Raw genomic sequence first — 13,171 nt, 5'->3', positions numbered from 1 at the left:
GGCATCTACATCTGCAGAACGTGGAGAACCAGTGGCATCTACATCTACAGAACATGAAGAACCAGTGGCATCTGCAGAACGTGAAGAACCAGTGACATCTACATCTACAGAACATGAAGAAGCAGTGGCATCTACATCTGCAGAACGTGGAGAACCAGTGGCATCTACATCTACAGAACATGAAGAACCAGTGGCATCTACATCTACAGAGCATGAAGAACCAGTGGCATCTACAGAACATGAAGAACCAGTGGCATCTACATCTACAGAGCATGAAGAACCAGTGGCATCTACAGAACATGAAGAACCAGTGGCATCTACATCTACAGCAGATTACGCAACTCTTAAATCCATTCCCCGTGTTTAGTGTACAAGTCGTATAACTTTGGAATCGACAGGTGAAACGTTGGGATTTCGACTTACGAACAAACCTCTGGAACCAACCGCGTTCGTAATTAGAGGAGTCCCTGCAATTGTTTATTTATTTTCGTGTGACGCAACCACTAATGGCTGACGAAGCCGGTTGCTAAGGTACCCCCTCCCTCACAACCCGCGGGGGGAGGGGAGAGACGGGCTGTTAGCAACGCCCACGTGACCACGCGCGCTCGCAACCCCATTGGCCGCGGGGGCAGCGCGCGGCCCTGCAAGGCGAGTCGCACGACCTCGCCAACCAATGAGCGCCGAGCTCGCCTTCGCGTGAGCCTGCGTGACGTCACGCGATAGGCGTGGCCTGGGGAAACCCGACTCGCTATAAAAGGCGCGGGTGGGCGGTTGGGGGGGGGGTAGTCCCTTGGCATCAGCCGCCGTTGACCGTAGGCAGAAGCGTCGAAGGAGGAGGAGGGGGGGGGTGGAGGCCCACAAGTTGAGGGAAGGTGTTTGCTGGTTCAGGGTGTTATTAAACCGTCGGACAATCGAAGCGTCCGGAATACAAAAAAGAAAGCAATGGAGGCCAACAACTACAGCAGCATCATCGCGTCCGCGTCGCTGGCCGTGCAGTACGTGGATTCGCTGCTGCCAGAAAATCCTCTGCAGACGCCCATGCGCATGTTATGGAGCCACATGCTGGAACGCTTCACCAAGTTCCAGGTGGCGACGTGGGGGTCTCTGCTGGTCCATGAGTTGGTCTACTTTTCCTTCTGCCTGCCCGGCTTCATCTTCCAGTTCATCCCGGCCATGCAGAAGTACAAGATCCAGGCGGTGAGATTGAGCGGTTCTTCTCCTCCACCTGTTTCTCTCTCTGCTCCTCCCCCCACACCCCCATGCCGCAGTGGCTATGAGATGTTGACTACCTCGCCTGGTGTGCAGGAGGTCGTGGGTTCGATCCCGACCCTGACGCCTGCTGCTGTATATTTGAAGTTTGCGTGTCTCTCTCATCATCATCACGGTGGCTAGGAGATGTTAATTACCTCGCCTGGTGTGCAGGAGGTCGTGGGTTCGATCCCGACCCTGACCGTCTACTGTATATTTGAAGTTTGTGTGTTTCTCTTTCATCATTATCATCACGGTGGCTAGGAGATGTTAATTACCTCGCCTGGTGTGCAGGAGGTCGTGGGTTCGATCCCGACCCTGACGCCTGCTGCTGTATATTTGGAGTTTGCGATGTCTCTATCCCACCGCGTTTTTCCACCCACCACATGCAGAATCGATATCGCGCGTTTACAGTGCAGAACTCGGCTGCTGTAAATGTCCACACGATGACGAGAAGCCAATCCTTGGAGCGTTCATTTGTGACGGACAGGTCGCTTCTTTAACAACAAAAAACCGATGTACAGTATAGCTCAGTGGGGGCCTCCTTACCTGGTAAAACATTAAAATTGATTCGATTCGATGTCAAGGTGAATCACGTGGGTTGCATTCGATTAACGGCGCTGTGGACATTTAAACATAGCGTGTTGTGTTTTAAAATTCGGCACGGATATAAGATCGATGGGGAGGGAATTCGAAATCGGTGTGAAGCGATTACGCAGGCGACTTGAACCGCCGGCGAATTGGTCGATTTCCTGGATCATCGATCAGCACAAAAGTCTAGCGGTCCTCACGTCTGGACTGTATAAATGACGTCACGCACCTGGGGGGAGGGGGGGGTCAGACATTTGTGACGATGTGTCACTCAAAAATTGTAAATGTTGTGGTTTCACGCTTCAACACACCGGTGGGCTAAAGCAGTGAACTATTTGTCTTTTGTCAACGTGACACTTTTTTACTGATTGGCCGTGTCGGGTGATGGAGGGTTACGACACATTTATAAATAACGCGATCTAAACCCAAAAACGTTGATTATGAATAATATTGGTCGCAAAAGCCTGCTACGTGTTAAACTCATTAATCAACCTGACTGCAACGCAACTGGGTGCTCCCCCCCCCCCCCCCCCCCCGAGATACGCACCTCCGATCAGCTCGGTTGGCTACGTACGGTGTTTAAGAAGTTCAACATACATACTCTGGCTGCAGCAGCAGCAGCAGTGATCATTGTTCAGAGTTCATTACCGAGGGCGGGGTGGGGAAACGCATGTGGCTCAGTTGCGCATGCGTGGCCATGCGGAGAGGTGTGACACGCGCCGTCTCGCCCGCAGGACAAACCGGAGACCATGGAGAAGCAGTGGAAGTGCTTCAAGACGCTGCTGTTCAACCACTTCTTCATCCAGCTGCCGATGATCTGCGGGACCTACTACTTCACAGAGTTCTTCAGCATCCCCTACGAGTGGGACGCCATGCCGCGCTGGTGCGTGTCGCGCCTTGCACGCAGTGTTCCGGTAGGGGGCACTGCTTCCCCTTAAAGGGTAGTAACTCCAGATGAAAATCAAGACGTCATGACGCCTCCACACTTCATTGCCAACGCTCTCTCCCCTCCGCCAGAATCCCACAGCTGCTGCACCGTAGAAACGCAGCAACCTCCAAGAACTGCCCCAAGAGTCTGCCACCATCTTCTGCCATATAGACTCAAATAGAAACCTACATGGTCACACAGGAACCTATTGACTCACACAGCGACACATAGATCTGCCCTAACGGTCTCCCACCATCTTCTCTTACGGCTTCCCTGTGGTCTCCGTACTCGGGGAGACTGCTCCAATGGCTGTCTCAGCAATCGGCCCTCCCTCATCCTGCATGTGACCCACCCAGCACTACAATTTTTTCCCCTAATATCTACGAAACACCCTGCATCCATCTCGGACACCCGTACTTAAGGTCCGAATCGTCTCCGAATCGCAGCTGTCAACCCTGCTCGTGCTGCAGCACTGTGCCTCTCTCGCCTCTCATGTCATCGCTTCGCTGCCTCGCCTCTGTCCCTGAAACCAGCGCATCTATTGTCATGGCTCTCAGATAACTTGCCCGTCCGTCTGTCCTTGGACAGACTTGAGAGAGTGACCATCCTTGTTGTCACCACCTTGGCTGCGTGTCCTTGCCAACTCTGCTGAACAAAGCGGTTTTTGCTCGTCCCTCACAACCCCGTAGGAGATAAACTCTAGCTCATCGCCCACTTCTGTTGCACCCAAGTAGAGTGGGCGGTACTTTGCGTCCCGTGTGAACTGCCCAGCACTCTCAGATGCACGTTGCTGTGTTTCGTGTCACGATATGTCTCGGCTTTACCTAGTCCTCAATGTCAACTTAAAACAAAAAATCGTAATTATCGTTTATTTCTGCAGAAATTTTGCTTACGAAGCACTTCACAGCACCAATGATTCATATGAATGAACACTGGGGTTTTTTCCCCAAACATCCCAATATAGGACCACAGAACTTGGGCAATTTTTGCCATCCCATTCTAGCTGCCTTCCCGCTCCACTGTGGTTTACCGAACCTCCGATCGTTCAATTGTCAATGCACAACCTCGGCGGCGACATGCCCCAGTGGTGGCGCGTTTGCTGCTTGTTGCGGACGTTTGCAGTTGAGACCTGGCAGGCCACCCTGGTTATTACTGCAAGGTGTATTAACAATTAAATACTACGTGTCGTCTACTTCACAGTGGACATTCAAATAATTCACAAGATCTAGCCACTGTGTACTGGCGTAACGATCTAATTCTGTGGGGGGGAAAAAAATGACTCCGCAATTTACTCGTTTGAAAGACGTGTAGCAATCTTCTCGCCCAAATGCAAAAAACTTGTCAGGGTCCTCCTGAAAAGGAGTTGAAACCCAGAGCGAGGCTTTCCCGTGTAAAAAAAAAAGCAGAATATTGTTTATGTGGCATAACTCAAAGGAGGGGGTCCAGCAAGGTGCCGATGTTACTGCTCTGTGTAATCCCCTTTGAGTAATTTGCGGTTCAAGTTTTAAGCATTGGGATGTTTACATTGCATGATCATTTAGCTATGACATGAAACCAGAGAACCCGGAGAAAAGGGGGAGAACATACAAACTCGACGCAGAAGGGTGCCCGAGTCGAGAGCTGAACTCAGTCACTTGTTGCTGTGAGGCACGAGTGATGTCGCTGTGCCACCCTGCCGCCCATGTGCGTGTGGTTGTGCAGGTACGTGGTGATTGCCCAGTGCCTGGGCTGCGCCGTGGTGGAGGACACGTGGCACTACTTCCTGCACCGCCTGCTGCACCACAAGAGCATCTACAAGTACATCCACAAGGTTCACCACCAGTTCCAGGTGAGGGCTACCTCCTCCCCCCCTGCCCTATCCCCCATCACCCACCCTCCCCCCACGCACAGACGGCCAAACCCCAGACATTACCAGCCTGATCTTGATTTGGAGCTTTCGTGGTTGCAGGAATCCATACTCTTTGGTTCTTTGGGTAAAGTCACGTAGTTAGAAAATGAATAGATCACGACGTTTCGATCGCAACACAAGCAAACGTCATCAGGTGAGACAAACACGGCGTCAGCGGTTCTCCTGCTGTGTTTGTCACCTCACCTGATGACGGTTGCTTCGATCGAAACGTAGTGATCTAGAGTATTACCGGCCTGCTTGGCACTATGTGTGTTTGTGTGTGTATGTGGGCGTGGTGCTAGTCACCTACCCCCTCGTGTACCGTGCTGGCCTTCATAGGTGCTTGCTGACAGCACTTTCCTCAACAGTCTGTTAAGGCTTTACGGGGGATCTTTGTATTTGTGGGGAGTGCCAGTGTAGCGGTTGGCGCACCGCGCGACAAACCCGGCGTGGTGACCCACGTTCGATTCCCGCTCGCTGCCAACGTCGCTGGCCTCGAATCGCCGTGATACGCGGCGTGTAAACATCGCCACTGGGGAGACGACGGCGGCCGGGCGTGGTGCTGGCCACACCACCCACCCCCTCATGCGCCGTGCCAGCCTTCAAAGGCGCTCGCTCAACGGCACTTGCCCCAGCAACTTTGAAAAGGCTGCAAGTGGGACTTTTGTCCTTGGTGTGTGTGAAACGTGCGGGAATATTGAGTTGCACTCGTGTTCACTGAGCGTTGTCTAGCGGGCCGACACTGGGCAGCTTCTGCTGCTGCTGCTGGGAAAGCGAATGAGTCCTCGCGCGAGGGGAATGCATAAACGCGGGAATTCCGGAGCTTGGTCGCCATCCAAGAACTCGGTGTTTGCCCACTGTGTTTGAGTGATATGTTTGTCCTTCGTGTGTCTGTAGTGTATGTGTGGTGTGCTGTGTGTGTAGTAACCTTGTATCATCCTGTGTGTGCGTGTGTTTTTTTGCTGTGCGTGTGGTGTTGGGAGCCGTAGTGCAGTCCGTTGCAGTGGGTCCAGAATGCCGAAGTTAACTAGGGAGCAGCAAGGCTCTGTGTTTTGTATCAGTCTGGTCTGGTACTATCCGTGTGCGTGCTGCCATTGCGTGATGGTCAGCACACTGGACTTAAAATCCAGAGGTCAGCGGTTCTGTTCCTTCTCTGGGCACAGTAGCTGAAACAATGGCGGGCAGGTTTCGAAAATCCTCCCTCCCACCACCACCTCTGTCCACCCAGCAGCAGTGGGGTTCACTGCAGTGAAATCGATTGGCAGATTGCGTGCGTTGGGGTAAAATGTGGGTAACCCCACCTATTCCAAAACGCTCGGTCGGCATGGAAGTGTAGACCAATTACACCCCTACAACCTCGCTCTACAAGTTGTAGCCCTTCCGCCAGCAGTGGCATAAGCGGACAATTGCAGGGCTCCACCTTTACCTCGAACTAGCAAAGTCATTTGAATCGCAGCGACTCAGCAGAGTGAGCGAGAGCATGAGGCTGTGGGGTCATTGCCACGGCTGTGACTGAGAGAGGTGGTCACATAGATACGCGCTTGGGTTAGGTCACTGCGCAGTGCCACCAGCGAGGCCTCGTTTATGGCGCGACCTTGAGAAACCTTATCTGGTGGCGGGTCGAGGGTCGACGCTTGAGCAGAGCAGGTCATCGGGCGATTACTTGCGTCAGCGTGGTTTGCTGTAAAATCGTTTGGGTGGACGGTTTTTTGTTGTTTCGTAACTGAATTTTCATCGCTCGGTGCGGTAATTGGAATTGTTCAGACATCCCAAAGTAGCCAAGAGTCCTGAATAAGGGTGTTGAGACTTGCCGAGGCTTTGCTGGGTGAAGGGCTTGAGTCTCTTTTCGCGCGAGACCCTGTAATGGAATGCGAGTTATGTAATTTAACCCAGAAAAGACCTCGCCGAGTCTCAAGACTACTACATTTCAGGAGGTGCCCTGCGCTGTGGGGGGGTTTGGCCAATTCCTTTTAAAGGAATGTTGGTATTCCACGTGGGAGGAGCATCGGGTTGCCCACAGAAAATCCACGCGAGGGGATAACTTACACTCAATGGGTTCACAAGCCCACTTGCTGCACTGAATGTTTACAGCCCCAGTGGCTTTTGTTGTTTCACAAGTCTTGACGTGATCTCCCAACCCTCTCGTCCAAATCGCCAAATTTCGGCCGCGAGTCAACAGTCCCTTCCTCGGTGAGAATCAGAAGACCCCATCACTAACCCTACCCGCATCCCTACCCCTGACCCCGCATCACTACCCCTGACCCCGCATCACTACCCCGCGGCGCTGCGCTTAACCCCGTGTCTCTACCCCTAACCCTGCATTCCTAACTCTAACTCTGCATCGCTGACCCGTCTCTATCCCTAACCATACCCCTAACCCCGCGCGTGTGTGTGTGTCTCCCTGCGTGTGGCCGTGCAGTCCCCGTTCGGGATGCAGGCGGAGTACGCTCACCCGGCCGAGACGGTCATCCTGGGCATGGGCTTCTTCATCGGCATCATGATCTTCTGCAACCACCTGGTGCTGCTCTGGGCCTGGGTCACGTTCCGCCTCATGGAGACCATTGACGTGCACAGGTTGGGCGCGCACACACGCACACGAGACACCACGCGCACAGATGCTACGCACGGACGTACCGCGCAGACAGATGTACGCACGGAGAGGTCCGCGTGTACGTGCAGACGTACAACGTAGACCTAAGCACGTGCACGCACAAATTCACGCGCAGACGGTAAACGCAGACGTACGCACACCTGCATCCGCAAGCCGTGCCCGAGTGCTTGGCTCCGACTCGGCCGTTTGTGAATTTGATTTGCGCGCACAAATAAACTCGCCCTGCTGTGCACGCCCGCCCGCCTGCTCGCTCTCCGCTCTCTTCGGAATTTTTGTTCCGTTTTTCCTTTTGCGTGGCCAAGCGCTGCGGGTCTGTCCAGGGTCACACGATGAGGGAGTGAAGCTCACTTGGAGAGCTGGAAAACGCAATGCACACGACGCACATACAACACACACACGACGTACACAACGCATACACATACACTTCACACAAACCACACACACAACGTATACCACACACATACAACACACAGACACAAGACACATACAGAACATACACACACGAGATCACGCGTTCGGCTGGGGTAATTGCAGGACTCGGAGGAATGTACATGCTCATGTCAGCTTGTGGCAGAATACAAACACTGGCAGTAATTACGGTGAGCACGCACACACCGAGAGCGGGCCGTGGGCGATGACACACGGGGAATGAATGAATCGGGAGTGCTGGGATTGCTGGGTGCTGCTGCTGCACGTGGCCTGTCGTGCAGCGCTGCGGAGGCAGTGAGAATTGGTGGATCACGCGCAGATTTGTAAAAACTTCTCTGCCTAGACCTCGGGATATCGAGGCCGCCATCGTCCAGGGTATGGTGGCAGTACAGCAAGTAGGTGTATTACAATCTGTTCCATCTGTACAGGGATTGAGTGTTGCCCCTCACTTCTGACGTGCGGGTTTTCTCAGGGCACTCCGGTTTCCTACCACGTGTATAAAGCACTAAGTAATATACGAATATAAAATCACGGAGCTTGGGCAATCATTGGCGCCGGCTCTAGAGGCTGCCTTTCTCAATTCTCTGCGGTTTCGCACGCAGCTCTCAATCATCCTCACTCTATCACTGAGAGAAATTCTAGATATTTTACTGTTGTGATTATTGTTGTTTGGCCTGGGTGTTGGGCGTCGGGGCCTGCCCCACGATCCCTGGCTCTCGGTCCAGCTGGCGTGGGCTCCACGAGCTTGCGCAAGGCTACTGCGGGGGCTCGCCAGCAGCGAGCACCAGCTGGCTCCGTGGATTCTTCTGCCAAAATAATAAGCGGGGAGAACGCACGGCCAAATTTGTCTCGGTTTTCCTTGGCCGACTTTGCCGCTGCTTTTGCTGGATACCCGTCTTGGTTGTGCGTTTCGAGCCCCGTGGCCGCCCTAGTTAATCCTGCGGGTGCATTTTCCAAAACAGTACTTACGCACCGTCTGCTTCGCAGTGCATGGTTCCAAAATTCGTACCCCCCATGAGCACGTTTGGCTACGTATGGTGCGAATGAAGTTCTACGTACGTACAAATTTAGCACGTTTGAAAGGAAAAACGCAAAGAACTCAAGTGGTATTACACGCACGCATACACTAGCAGCCATCGCCCCCCTATTACCAGACTGATGCCCAGTTTGCAGGCCAGGTGCCGAGTCACCTCGTGACACACAGGGCCAGCTGCAGCTGGGGGTGATCTTCAGGGCACCACGGTGGCGAGATGTTAACTACCTTGCCGGGTGTGCAGGAGACCGTGGGTTCGATCCAGACCCTAATGCCTGTTGTATATTGGAGTTTGTACATTCTCCCTGTGGTTGCGTGTATTTATCTCCGGGTCCCCCGGTTATTCCCCCCACATTTAAGACACATGCGTTTCGAGTATTTGGCTGCTATAAATTTCCACGTGATAAGCCACTTCGTTGAGCTATCATTTGTGATTGCCAGGTCGCTTCTGAAAAAGAGCTCTACACCTGAGTGGGCCGTACCTGGTAAAATAAAACAATAGTTTAGTTTAAATGTGTTCCGATGCGATGCAAGTCGCTTATCTCGTGAGAAGTGCCACGCCACGGGCGTCGCGGCGGGCGGCGGCTCCTCCATCAACACGACTCCTCACTGCGAGTAGTATCATCATGATCATTATTATTATTATTGCTGTGCTTGTAACCGTGGGTGCCTGTCGCTTGCTCTCCCATCCCCTGTGGCAGCGGCTACGAGATCCCGCTCAACCCGCTGCACATGATCCCCTTCTACGCTGGCGCTCGCTTCCACGACTTCCACCACATGAACTTCGTGGGCAACTACGCCTCCACCTTCACGTGGTGGGACCGGCTGCTGGGCACCGACTCGCAGTACAAGGAGCACTACACGGGCAAGACGGCGCAGAAAGACAAGAAGCTCGAATGAAATCCGCGGCGGTTGGGAATAGGCGGGGGGCTAGGAACGGGAGGGGGGACCCAGAAAAACACGGGACGTTGGGCCCAATGTCCCGTGTTTACTGGGGAGCAATCGGCGAGCAGTGCCGGGGGGCAGTGCCAGGCAGACGCTTCTCTCTCTCGCGCGTTTGAGAAAACCGGCGCCGCCTTTGCGGTTCGTGCCAGCGGAGCGGAGCGTGGATGCCGCCCCCCCCCGCCCCTACATGCTCAGTAGTGTGGGCTTGGAAAGCGCCGGGGGAGCGTGGAAATCGCTGGCGTCGCCGGACATGCAGTCGGCTCTGCGAATGCTTCCTCCCCCCTCTGCTACCCAGTTAACGCGGAACGATGGGCCAACGTTGAGGCAACGTTGAGGCAACGTTGGCCCATCGTTCTGCTCGTGTGACTTATGAACTTGGCAACCAGCGGCGATTTTAATTCCGTAAATGATTTAGCTCTGAAACGGTTTCAAGGCGTTTGTTGTAAATCCCGCGAGTGGTGGCCGTGCGTGACTGCCGTGCTAGTGTAGACGCGCCAAGACGCCGTGCGCCCGGCATGACGCCTCGTTGATTCGGCGGCACCGCGTGCCGCACGGCGTGCATGCCGTTTCAAGGGACCAGCGGAGTCGTCCCGACCGATTATTTGCACATTCTGGGTCGTGTCAGCCTTCGCCTGCCGTGTGATGTCTTAGAGGAAGCCTCGTGTACAAAGTCTGTTGTCTCTGTTAAACTATTGTTGCGTGTCGATCTGTGCGAACGTACTACTTGTCAGAAATCAATCTCGTGCTCTGCATAATATGCGTTTAAAGGCAAGGGAAGGTTATGAGAAGGAAAAAATATTATATTGGAATTTAAAGAAATGAATTAAAAATTTCGCAGCGGTGAAATGGGCTGAAATGAAAGTGGTGTTTTTAATAAATGTGGCTGATGTTTTATACGCTCGTTCCAATGCGGATCGTCAATGCGGGGCAATTGCCCCCTCTGTGTTTACGCTGGGACCTCCCGCATCTCCATCGTCACAGCCACGGCGCGTCACACCCACTCTTCCCCCACCCCCGTCGACAGAGAAACAACTCGCAAATGCTCTCGTTCCTGATTGAGAAAAGAAAGTAGCCGCCGTGTGTAGCGCATCGCACTCGTTATATATCCGCGATATAATAACACCACACATATACATCTTGCAACTAAAAATGTCCCGAAACTCTTGAAGAGTGCACAGTAAGAAGGCTCTGTGTAGGCGTCGTCGTTATTTTTGGGGGGCCACGGTGGCGTTAACTACCTCGCCACGTATCCAGGAGGTCGTGGGTTCCGTCCCAACCCTGCTGTATATTTGGAGTTTGCATGTTCTCCCCATGATCACGTGGATTATTCTCCGAGTCCTCCGATTTTTTTCCCTTCACACATATCGACATCACGCATTTAGAGCATTTGGCTGCGATACATTTCCACGTGACAAGCCACTTCGTTGAGCTATAATTCGTGTAGCCAGGTCTCTTCTGAAAAGCTCTGCATAGCTCAGTGGGCCTTACCTGGTAAAATAAAGAAACAGTTTCCTGGGATAGGTTCACACCGCCACTCGATGTTGTTCCTTACCTCGTTTGTGCAGTTTACGTCGCCCCGTGGCGTACACGCCGTGCTTGGCGGGCATCTCGTCCGGCGCACGTCTCCTCATTCGTGGTGCGAGATTTGATTTGAGGTCGTGACCTTCGGGTTGTGAGCCACGCCTGGCCTGGTTGCAGCCGGCGTTGGATAAACGATCATTCGGCTCAAGCATCCGAGATGCCGATCCGCTCCCTCTCCTTCCCCCGCCCAGCAGCGTAAATGGGTTTGTCGCAGATGAATCGGCAGGTCGCGTGTGGTGGGTTGACGTGGCGAGGCTCACCTCTTCCAACACGTCTGGTCAACGTGGAAGAGTAGGCCAACATACCGTCGCTGTCGTGGAGGAACCTGCCTCCAGCAGTGGCATGAGCGAGCAATTGCGGGGCTGCACCCTTACCTTTTTACTCCTGAAGCCATCCACCGATCCAACAACTGCCTCGTACACGTCCTGCATACACATTGCTGATGAAACTTCCCCTTGTATTTAAGTGGATGCGTGTCTTTATGTAAATCTGTGGTCTCTGTGCGAGTCTGTCTCGCACAGGGCACACCGCTGCCCGCTTCGATCATTCGCTGGCAGAATGTCAGATGCTCTTATAACAACAACCGATATTTGCGGCCCACGTATATCACGTGATGCATGGGCGGCGCAGAGCAAAACGCCATCGATATTTTGTATTTCTTGCGTAAAGCCCGCGGACAAGCGGGAAGAGAGGCCCGAACCCGCACCAACAATCGCCCAAGCTCCGTGGCCCTTGTATGGTGATGTTGGTCAACTCCCGTCGTTCAACGGGCTGCTCCTGGAGCCGCCCGCTGCCATCGCCGGCCAACCTCGACGCGAACAATTCAAAAGCCGCCCAACGGCTGCGCAACCGAAGCGAAAAGGAGTAACCGGCTGCGTGCGTTGTGACGCGTGATGCTTGGCTGTCGGGGGGGGTTAGGCTGACCCTTGAAATATCTGGCAGTGAAATTCAGCCAGGGCCCATTTGGACTGTGCCCCAGGTCCCTCTCCGGCGTCCGGGCCGCGGAGAGATCTACGCTCCCAGCGCAGAGCCCACTGCCAAAGTGGCGCGGTGCAGAGAGATGAAATATCGCTCGGGGCTTCCTGTGCGAGCTGGCGTCGGGCTCGTGCGCTCTGCCCTGTGGTATTCTTTTTCTTCCAGAATCAATCTATAAAAATCTACATTCATCGCCATGATTATTTTTTTAATTTTCACAGTCCCCACACTTGCACAATCTCTCCACAGTCCATCTCCAAACTCCTCAAACCCATCTTCCCAAAATGGAATTTCCACAAGCGAGGGACCGTATTGTGATAAGCCACTGTGGTCTTGCGCTCCTTCACCGGAGGAGGGACGGCAAAATCCACGCGAGCTCACCCTTGCCTCCCGAAGCCCCTCTCGTCTTGGCCAGCAGACCCAGACATTGGCATCTCGCTCCTGAACGCATTGCCAGCAATCGCGTGCAAAGAGGAGACTCCGGCAATGCCAGAAGAGAGGAGAATTACCCTCCGATGGCGTTGGCTCTTCAAGTAACGCATGATTATTGAGCAACAAAAAAACACACCCGGTAGGGGGGGTTATAACGTCCCACGAAAACTTATGACAGATTTTCCAGGATAAACGGCGACCTACCCTCAAGAAGAAGACAATCCTGGGAAATACAGGACAGGTGGCAACCGTGCCCCAGGCTTCAATGGCGGCGCTCGGCACAGGAAAAGGAACGCGCTTTGGGTGGAACCCAAGCAGCTCAAGGGGTCCCAGATTCGTCACGAAATTTTTTTTTATTTTTGTGGGTCAACGAAGTATCAGCTCATAATGAATTCAAATGAATTTAAGGTTTAAAAAAATGTACATTCGCGTTCGTCACTAGAATTCCACTGGAATCGATTGCCGATTTCCTGACTTTCGGAGGCGATAAACGGTTCTGAAAACGGTTTG

At 53.4% G+C, this 13,171-nt stretch overlaps 1 protein-coding gene across 1 annotated transcript; it reads left to right on the top strand.

Annotated features, from left to right (window-relative positions):
- Positions 1–784: 784 nt before the first annotated feature.
- On the top strand, positions 785–10,622 carry MSMO1 (methylsterol monooxygenase 1). The gene is made up of 5 exons (XM_078875341.1): positions 785–1,197; positions 2,574–2,722; positions 4,469–4,595; positions 7,075–7,229; positions 9,430–10,622. The coding sequence occupies exons 1-5, from the start codon at positions 943–945 to the stop codon at positions 9,626–9,628; spliced, it is 885 nt and encodes a 294-aa protein (XP_078731467.1). The 5' UTR covers positions 785–942; the 3' UTR covers positions 9,629–10,622.
- The last annotated feature ends 2,549 nt before the right edge of the window (positions 10,623–13,171 follow it).

Source organism: Lampetra fluviatilis, chromosome 41 (genome assembly GCF_964198595.1).
Source record: "Lampetra fluviatilis chromosome 41, kcLamFluv1.1, whole genome shotgun sequence".
Taxonomy (NCBI): Eukaryota; Metazoa; Chordata; class Hyperoartia; order Petromyzontiformes; family Petromyzontidae; genus Lampetra; species Lampetra fluviatilis.
Note: the sequence above shows the minus strand (reverse complement) of the source record. Positions and strands in the feature narration are given on the sequence as shown.